The sequence below is a fragment of the Taeniopygia guttata genome, chromosome 6, assembly GCF_048771995.1.
Source record: "Taeniopygia guttata chromosome 6, bTaeGut7.mat, whole genome shotgun sequence".
Taxonomy (NCBI): Eukaryota; Metazoa; Chordata; class Aves; order Passeriformes; family Estrildidae; genus Taeniopygia; species Taeniopygia guttata.
This window is the reverse complement of record NC_133031.1, coordinates 21,815,159-21,824,963: the sequence shown is the minus strand read 5'-3', so window position 1 is coordinate 21,824,963 and position 9,805 is coordinate 21,815,159. Positions and strand designations below refer to the sequence as shown.

The 9,805-nt window shown below is 42.7% G+C and overlaps 1 protein-coding gene across 1 annotated transcript in view; it reads left to right on the top strand.

Moving 5' to 3' along the window:
* Nucleotides 1-8,333: 8,333 nt before the first annotated feature.
* Nucleotides 8,334-9,805, top strand: part of BTAF1 (B-TFIID TATA-box binding protein associated factor 1) — a 43,168-nt gene continuing 41,696 nt past the window's right edge. The window contains exon 1 of the mRNA XM_030276135.4: nucleotides 8,334-8,706. Within this exon, the coding sequence (XP_030131995.4) occupies nucleotides 8,693-8,706 (14 nt within the window). The 5' untranslated portion in view covers nucleotides 8,334-8,692. The remainder of the gene's footprint in view (nucleotides 8,707-9,805) is intronic.

Below are 9,805 nucleotides of genomic sequence, written 5' to 3'. Positions count from 1 at the left end.
GCCCTTTGTATTTTTGTTCTGGGGTTTGTTATTTAGAATTGCAGTGACCCTAGAGTCAATCCTTTGCTGCTTCAGACTGAAAAGCTGGTGCACTGGAACGCTCAGTGAAGAAGAAATGTGGCATAAGAAGTTAGAATCAGCAGCAGCTCTTACCAGCCCTTGTCAGTTCCTGCAGGACCCTATGAGGGTTTAGGTGCAAACAACCAGGTGGTGCAATTCTGTTATCTAACAAAATAAACATCACTTTCCTACCTATGTTGAGTCTCTCTCTTCAGGGAATATCGTTAGACATGATGTTTCCACAAATGGTTTTGAGAGGACTATATGAAAATAGACATAATTTTGTTTATTTATTTATTTATTATTTAGGATAAAGCTTTCCACCTTATTGTTTGTTCCTAATGAAATTATGCAGAGCTAAGCCCACATAATACATTATGAACTCCAGCTGACATTTATCTCAAATTCCACAGTTGGTTCATCACTGTGTATTCACATCTGCACTATTAATTAATTGCTAATTAAATTCACATGGTAGAGAATGAAATTACATGTTTCTTGTTTTTTTAAGGGGATATTGTATTACATCAGCACTCATAAATAAAACACAATACTTTTATTTCACAGTTGTAGAAAAATGTTATAAAATGTTGCTGGTTTCTTTCATGTACGTTCTCAGCAAACATAGAACTAGCTGTTGTTGTGTCACAGAGCATAAAAAGACAGATAGTGTTGGTTTCCCACTGCCCTGAGTGTGAGATTTTGAAGAAAAACACAAGAATACAGAAAATTCAGACTGAGCACAAAATTATTTAATGAAGTTATAACAGTTCTAATATATATAGCTGTTGAACTCAACTCTCAGAAAACTTCTTTTCTGTTGCTGTCCTGAAGCCATATGTTCACTGGATTTTTATCAGATGGTGAAGTCTTCATGCCAGCTTGCCCGGAGCTATGATGATCTTGAGTTAGGAAATGTTCAGGTGATTCCTGGAAAATACTGAAAGTTCAAATGAGCTCTGTGCAGAAGGCTGATTCCCAAGAATGGCTTGGGAAAAGGAGAAGTGAGTTCCAACAGAAAACCAGAACAAAGGATACAAGTAAATTTATATGTAGAAATCTACAATGTACAGCGTTCAGTTTTCTGAGTGAAGAACAAGGTTACCTATAAAAGGGCTAGAAAGGTTTGCATGTGATTGTTTTCTTCTCTCAGCTGAGGCAAAAGGTAGATGACCTACAAGGAGCCACAAGTGTAATTCGGATCCTTCGCTGTTTATGTGCCTCTGCAGTAACTGCTAGCAAGCTGCAGGCTTTCTCTTTGTGTGTGCAAAAATGATCAGTGATGTTACCCTTCAAATTTGGGGTGCACTACTACAACCAATGTGCAGCCAGTGTACAACCAGCAGTTCAGTGACTTGAGGAGCATCTTCTCAAAGATCAATTCTTTCTTAAAATGTCTTAGGTGAAGCATCTAGAAATGCAGGCATCCAAAGGTCTTTTGTGGCCTAAGAACCTGCTCGGTGCTGAGAAAAGAAGGAAGGTATCCCCCATCTGGGATAGCAAGGGAGTATAAATCTTTGGCTGCTGTGAAGAGCAGTTTATTTAAAATATGTGTGCAAACAAAAAGCAATAGTTTCCATGCTGTCACCAACCACTAGAGCTTGTTTCCTCTCCAGGCTGTTACTTGCTCCAGGTGTCAGCAGACTGTGCTTTTCTGGTTCCAGTGGACAGCAATTACCAAACCAGCAGCTCCCTTTCTTCCTCTTGTGGAGAGCCAGAAAAACAGATGACAAAAACCAGGTGAGAAAGCAACTTGATTCTTTGTCCTCCTGAGATGAGAAGACAATGCAGAGGTTGCAGGGAAATGAGAGGAAAAGAAATGTTTTTAAAAAGAAAAATGAAGGAGGGAAAATGAAAATGCAAGTATCAGGGGGAGAGAGTGTGAGGGAAGAAACGTACAAAAGGTGCATGTGTAAAAAGCTGGTGAAAGAGTACTGGGTATAAAAAGAGGACACATGCTGGAGGAGGAGTTCCTGGCAACTTCTTATCTGGGTCTTCTAAGCTGTGTATGTGGCTCTGTGTGAGCTGATGTAAATAAAAGTTATCAAAAAATACGGGAGCACTCAGATCTCTAGTCCTACAGTAAAGTCATGTGGGATCTTAAAACTAATTAATGCTTTTCTCTAAGCTTTAAATTTAGTCCATGTGTAGTATAATATCCTGATGATATTCCCTGTAGAATCCAATGAGAATTTCACACAATCAAGTAAGAAACTGCTCCACAAACCTATTTCACATTGAAAATTAGCTCAGTTTTTACTGGGTATCAGGAATCCCATCATTTGAGGAAATCTGTGAATAAAATTAAATTTGTCTATTACAGGTAGATTCCTGTCTTATCTCACACTTTCAGGACAGCAGAAAAACACACTATAAAGTTGCTATTACTGTACCCATCACACAAAACTTACAGTTATAAATTAGTTAAAGTGTAACAAACAAATCTAAAGTAACTCTCTAAGAAGTACAACAAGCAGGTCAATACAAGACATACTGAAAGCAGGAGACATTTATTGCTTTATGAGGAACACTCAGGACTGAATGTTCCACAAAGGAAGATGAAAGAACCCTCAACATAGATAAGTCTGATAAAGTTGTTACAGATGAGGATGTTCCCCATGTAGTTCTTCAAAGGGCCTCTTCTAACATAAACAGAAAGAAGTTTTTTCTTTCAGAGTTATGCTACCAAACAAACGTCCATAAGACAAGATAAACTCTTTTAGGAGAAGAAAACAGAATTCAAACTGTTCAATCTGTTTATGTCAGTCAATCTTTGAGATGCACAAAGTAAATTTTAAGAAAGTATAAACAGGTATATCCAAATGATGGAGCTGATTGGTCCTTGTTTGCATACTTCCGATGAAAAACAGGATCGCCCCATCCTGGTATCAACATCATGTTGTAGATACTCAATAGCAATTCTGGTATACAGTAAATGGTAAATTATGATATTCACACTACATGCTGGAAATCTTTCACAGGCCTAAAATATATTTTGAGAAACAATATTTGCAAATTAAACTAAAAGTTACTGCTTTCTATCACTTAAATACAGGAGTTAAAATATATAGAGAGCAAAGAGTACGTGCACCAGACTTGTTTTTAAAACTAATTTAAACTCATTAAGTGCTGCAGAATTTGTGATGATGGCCACAGATTAGCTTTCTTTTTTATCTTTGAAAAGCAACAGCTTTTGGAAAGAGCTGGACTAGATGTGAAACCTCTGGCCTTGTTTATTCAGCATTATAGTGTGCTTCTGAATCCTTATGTCCCTGATGACAGAGGTGCTTTTCTATTTATACTCTTTGTATTCAGTTTGTGCACATTGGAATTATATGCACTTTTTTTTAACTGCACGGACTAATGTCCCTCTTGCATTAGGTCATGAAAAATAAAGAACAGTCAGACTACTGAAATTAAATAAAGAAAAAGCCGTAAAACCACACAACTTTAGATAATAGAAAAATTTAGTAAAAGGTCTCTAGTTGTTTCTGTCATGTTATTTTCATGTTGCATCTTTCTACAGGACTATGTAGAAAGACTTGCAGACTTCTAGGAAGAGTTTGACGTCATTATTTCCCTTTCTTTTTGTCTCTGACTGGCTCCTTTGTGTCTGTTACCTTGATCCAACAAGCCCAATTAGATACTTGACATCTTGACATTAGCTTTTCTCCCCTTCAGTTACTGTTAATCCCTTTATACTTCAAAATTAAGTTTATTTACTGAATGTAAATTTACTTTAGTTACTTTCTTGACATAGAAAGTGGTGTAGTTCCACACACAGAGACTTCAAAAGAAGGAGGCTTTAAATGTAAACATAACAGCTTGTTTGAAAAAAAGACCAACTGTATGCAATGGATAGAGAATACCATTTCCTAAAAATGCCACAGTAACAATAAACTACCCAAACTATAAAATATTTATTTAACTTAGGATAGCATGGATAACTGCTAGACAAAACTAAGAAATCTACAGGTTTTGTACATAAAAGGTTTTCAAAGGATATCAGTAATTTATGTCTTCACGTGTTATAAGATAGGGTGGCAAACAGAGCTGAGTTAGAAAATGGGAAATTCATGATAATGGAAATAAATGCTGAAGAAATTAGAGTCCATGGCTACCAAAAACAAGGTGGTTGTACAACCTTATACATCAAGGCTGATCACTTATACAGAATATCTGTTTAAAATGGAAATAGGCAAGAAGCAACACTTCTGAACAAGTCTGTGCCATCTCATGAGATAAAATCCCTGAGATCAGAAAATCACAAGAGAAACACAAGTTTTCCATCTCTCTTTGTCATATCACAAGCCTCTCATTCAGAAAATTGTCACAAATTGACAATATTAAATATTATCAGAGGTAATGAAATCTAATGAGATAATTACACAGCTCTGGTGACATTGGGAATCTTTTAGATGCTGCTGATTTTCCCTACCTAGTGGTTATTGCAATCCTGTTTGATGTTGAGAAATTGAAGCCCATCAAACATTTTTCAGAAATGTTGCTGCTGCATGTTGTGGGTGGCAATGCTTTGCCCTGATTTGTCTCTCAGAATCCAGCACTTCCTTGGTATCTGAGGTGTTTTTAAACTACTAGAGCTATCAGTCAGCATCCAGCCTCCAGCACTTACTGTGAAGAACTTAAAAGGAAGGCCATGAACAAGTTGACTTTCTATTAAGAGGCTTTCATAATGTTATGCAGCTACTAAAAAACCTCCTTGGAGTAGAAATAAGACAAAAGCCATGAGTTGGCAGAGAAACTAGTGAAAAAATAAATACACCTTTAAATAAAAATCAAACAGAATAGCAAAAGACACTATTAGTTAGAAAGAAACAAGAGATTACTCAACAAAAAAAATTCTTCAGCAATCAGAACTCTGATTTTGACAACACAACTAAAGAGGGGCCTAGCCTACAGAGATAAAATGTCAAATAAAAACAAGGAAGATTAAATAATACTTGAAGAAGAAGTAGATAAATGTATAAAAACAAATAAGAATTTTAAAGTCTAAATGTTGGAAATAGTCTACAAGATATCTAGTTAGTTTGCAGACCTCAGAACAGATAGCATTCTTAAGAAATACATGTTGCAAAGAGCCTGCACCATTTTCCTGCATAAGTTCATACTGTATAAATGTATCTCCCAGATTTTTTTTGCACAGATTATCTAAATAATCATAGTGATTAAGACACCAGCAGAGAAGCTGTCTAAGCAAACTGCTAAGCAGGGGCAAGCTTCTAAGACTAACTTGTCTTCAGACAAGTTTTCCAAGGGAATTTGGAAATCAAATAACATAGACACTAAAATACATGAAAGCTATTATGAAAATAGTATTTTTTTTATCAGACTAGAAGGCAGCAAATGTTATACCTACCACTACGGAGTGATCCTGAGCAGTACAAATCTACAAATCTTCAGGACACAAACAAAACTAACTGAAAGTTAGTCCTCTAAGAGTCTAGAACATGTAAAAGATTATGTTATGTCAGGTCTAATCAGGAGGGATTCCACTGAAAAACGGTGTCTCAGTCATCTGTTATTTGCACAGCTGGAGCACTTGGAGGCTGCACCTCTTTCTGCCTGGGCTCTGGCAGCCAACAGGGCACAGACCCGAGCTGCTGTCGCTGTGCATCTGCAGCCTGAGCAAGGAGTTCACAAGTGAACACAGCTGGCAGGAGGGAGAAAGCAAAATAAAACCAGTTGAGATGAATGCAGGAAGTACTCATTAAAACATACCAAAGGAGTGTAATTACTGAGTTTAATTTAATTTAGGAGCAGGTTGGAGAGAGTATACTAGCACACAACAGATTTTCAGTGGGGATTCTTTTAACAGAAGGAAGGAAATGTATAGGTACTCCTTGAAAAATAGGTCCAAAAAATGCAAACAAAATTGGTGTGACTTACAGAGGTGCTGAACAGATGCATGGACAAAGCAAAATTAGTTTTCATAGACTATAGGGAAAGGATTGAGCAGAAGATACAACTGAATAGTTAAATAATGATGTGCTTTATATAAATATCACATCAAAATACAAATATATATGGTGTGATACTTGAATGAATTGTGTTTGAGTCCAGAATGCCTGCTATAACAGATCATTCTTTCTGTCTTTTGCAGATTGTTTTGCTGGAAGTGCAGTTTATCATAATTTCAGCAAGTAATCAGTGCATACGACCCACCACCAATATTTTCCCTGCATTCATTTTTATCAGGTAGGAGCTGTTAAAAAAAAAATTTTATTGCATATTTGATGTGTCCTCTGCCTTCACTGCTATTAAAACTGTTTTTAAGGAACATAAGAGGAAATAGGACGTTAGAATTGGAAATATCACCTGAGGATCATTTCAATAATGTCCACAGCAGGACAGGATGGCTGCTGATTCCTGGCTAAACAAACACGGAAATACTATCAGGGATGTTTGCTATGCATCCATGTCAACAGCATCAAACATACAAGGAAAATATCTCTGCCCTCAGTCTGTTCCTTGCTGCTCCCTACCCCAGTTCCCTGCTTCCCTCCCCATACATGGCTAAATCAAATGTGGACACACACAGGACAGGAGCAGGCATGTGCCTGGGATCACAGGCAAGGACCCAGGCAGGTGCACCTGCAACACGAGGATATGGGATGGCAGAAAGGAAGGTGTGGGGAGTCTTTGGAGTATTCTGGTGAGAGGCTCTGGGCCTCCAGCTAAACCCACTGTACTTTTTGTGTGTATTCAACTACAGAAGGTATATTGAGCTATTTAAAAGTAGCTACTGCATCAGAGCCATGACAGGCAAAAGGCATTACCTGGGTCATTGAACTGTTGTCACTGTGACAAAACCCACGTCCACCACTGAAAAACAGGTCTGTAGTTTGCTCTGGCCACACTCTGTGCTGAGGCCTCAGGCTGACTCTCGTTGCCAGTGTTTGGGGCCTCTCCAATGCCAGTTTTCAGTTGCCACAGTGCTCCCACCAAAGGACAAAAGAGAGGCAGGAAAGCAGCATGCCTGGCATAGTTTAGGAAAGGCTGAAGTATAGGCTGGACCTGCATGGATAAGGATAGATTAAGCATTATCCCAGTGTCTTCAGAGAACTGTCAAAAGCCAGTGATAATGCATACAGCATTAGGATGTTTGTTTAGAATATGTGCTCGTGGGGACAGAACGAGTGAGCCCATACATGAAGAGTTAACTCTCCGGGGAGAGGGACACCAACCAGGACGGCTGGGGCGGGCAGAAATCCCTTTAGAAGGGTTGGGTGTGAAACACTCACACCACAATGGGCTTCAGAGGAAAACTTTATCATACAGCACTATGCAAATTTATGTTTATCCAAGTCTATGCCATCACAGGAAAAAAAAAAAAAATCTATTATTTTGTTTCCAACTTATCACATGAAAGGTTACCTACGTCAGCTAACTTTATGTACCAGTCTGGGACCATTAATTTAAATGATTAGTCGAAGGCTAATTTCTTAATCTGGATCTGATGGAAGCTGATAGCGAGCACTTGGGAGCCTGGTGTGCCTGCCCGGAACCAGGGCCACTGCCGGGATGGGTTCCAGGGATCTTTCAGCATCGCCGGGGCCCGCCGGGCCGGGAGGACGGCCCGCTGTCCCAGCCGGAGCGACGGCACAGGGCGGGAAACAACGTGGCCCCTCACAGAGAAGCCGTGACCGGGCCGGACCAGCCGCCCCGTCGCTGCCTGGCGTGGCTGGCGACGCTTACAAACCCTCGGGTGTTCCCACTCTCGTGTGCCACAAACCCTCTGCGGTGCCATCCCGCTGTGGGACAGCCGCCCCTCACCGCGGGGCTCCGGAGCGGCGTCCGCCCGCAAGGACGACAGCGCCCGCGACCGAGCCCGGCCAAGCGCGAGGCATGCCGGGAGTTGTAGTCCCACGGGCAGAGACTTCGCGCCGCAGCACCGGGCATGGCCGATGGACAGCGGACCTCGGCAAGAGGGGGGTGCGGCGTTGGTTCAGCGACTACTGATCGCCCTGTCCCGCCGTGTTGGCGAGGCAGAAGGGTTATCACCCAGTAGACATGGAAGGAAAAGCGTTTACTCCGTGTTCTGGTGTCCTTTTCTCCTCTCAGGGTTCAGGACTGGGGCTCTCTCTTTTGAGTTCTCCCCCCCCCATCGCCCTGCAGATGGAACGCCCCGGCAGAGGCCGGCACCCCCCCAACAAGCCGGCCCGGCGGGCTCCATGGCCGATCCTGCTCAGTGCGGGCACTGCGCGCTCCCGCCCTCCTTGCTCTTAGAAGCGCTCCCGCCATTGGCTGCGGCTGGACGCTCTTGCCAATCAGGAAGCGGCTCTCATGGAGGAAGGGAATAAATACAAGATGGCTGCTCATATAAAACCAGGCATTGGGCTTCGCCCCGGTGATGGGGGAATCGAGGCTTTAACCCGCGCTCCGAGGGTCTTTCGCCGCTCTCGCCCACGCCGCCGCCGCCCCGCCCGGGGGAGCGACACTCCGACCGCCGCCGGCCTCTGCCGCGCTCAGCCGCTGCCCGCGGATCGCCGGCGGGGCCGAGGCCGGGTGCGGCGCCCCAGGCCCGAGCGAGGCCCAGCGCCCTCGGCCCGGGCAGCGCCCCGGCCCCCCCGTCCCGCCGCCCGCCGTCAGCCCGGCCCGGCTCCAGGCGGCCATGGCCGTCTCCAGGTCGGTGGGAGCTGGGAAGAATGGGGGGAGTTAGGGCCGACAGCGGCGACCCGGCGCTCCCGGTTCTCCGTGTGGCCTCGTGCTGGGGGGGAGGAGGGGTGCCCGCTTTTCGTCTCCTTTTGCTTCGGGAGCCTGCGGAGACCTCGCCGCGGCCGCCGCGCTGGGGCCCGGGGTGCCTGCGTGCTCTGGCGCCTGGCTTTGGTCCTGGCCGGGGGTGAGCCCGTGCCCCCTCCCTCCCTTGGGCCGCAGGGGCTCTGCCTGGGGCGTCCCGGGCTTCCTCCTGAGTTCGACACCTTCGTTTTGTTGGCCAGTCTTTCCTAGGGTGGTTAAACTGCTAGGGAATAGGAAGTTACGATATTGAGTCCCGAAAACTGCCGAGAAACCATTTTTTGCGTTTCAGAGCCCTTGGTTGTAAAGTAACCAAAATAAAACAGGCTTTCATGTATTCTGGCTCTGCCTCAAAATGTTGGGCAGTATCTGCTTGCACACATGTGCTCTGGGGTGTGCCAGCTTTTAAAGCATTCACAGATACAGAGGTGTGTCTTAACAGAGCTACAGAGCTGTTTTATAAAAAATGCTGACCACAAATTCCTGCTTTTTTCTCTTTTTTTTTTTTTTTTTTTTTTTTTTTTTTTTTTTTTTTTTTTGGTGTGTGTGTGAAACGAGCGGGTTAAGCTTCCGAACAGGATAATTGAAAGGAAACCATAAATCCAAATTAAGCTTGTGATAGATTAGCTCCAAGTCACCTGTTGTAGTATCTCTACTTCCAAAGTGCTATCACAAAAGTAAATTCTGTTTCACTATCTGTGTGTGAATAAGTTTGTAATTCTATGTAGCAAAGTAAAGGTGTGCACATTTGTAATGAAATCAAAATTAATGTCAGCAATGCACATTTTAGGGCTTCTAGTAGCAGGTGTTTTAAGCTTTGTATTTTGTACAAAGTATCAAAGTATCCCTTTGTTTTATTCTACTCTTATTTTTTTATCAACTTGTTATATGTTTGTTGTGGCTTTTTCTCATCCCCCAAATCTGTCCAGAAGAATGTGGAAGTGGTAAGGATTGCTGTAACAAGATTACTGTGTACATTAAAATAAGTCAT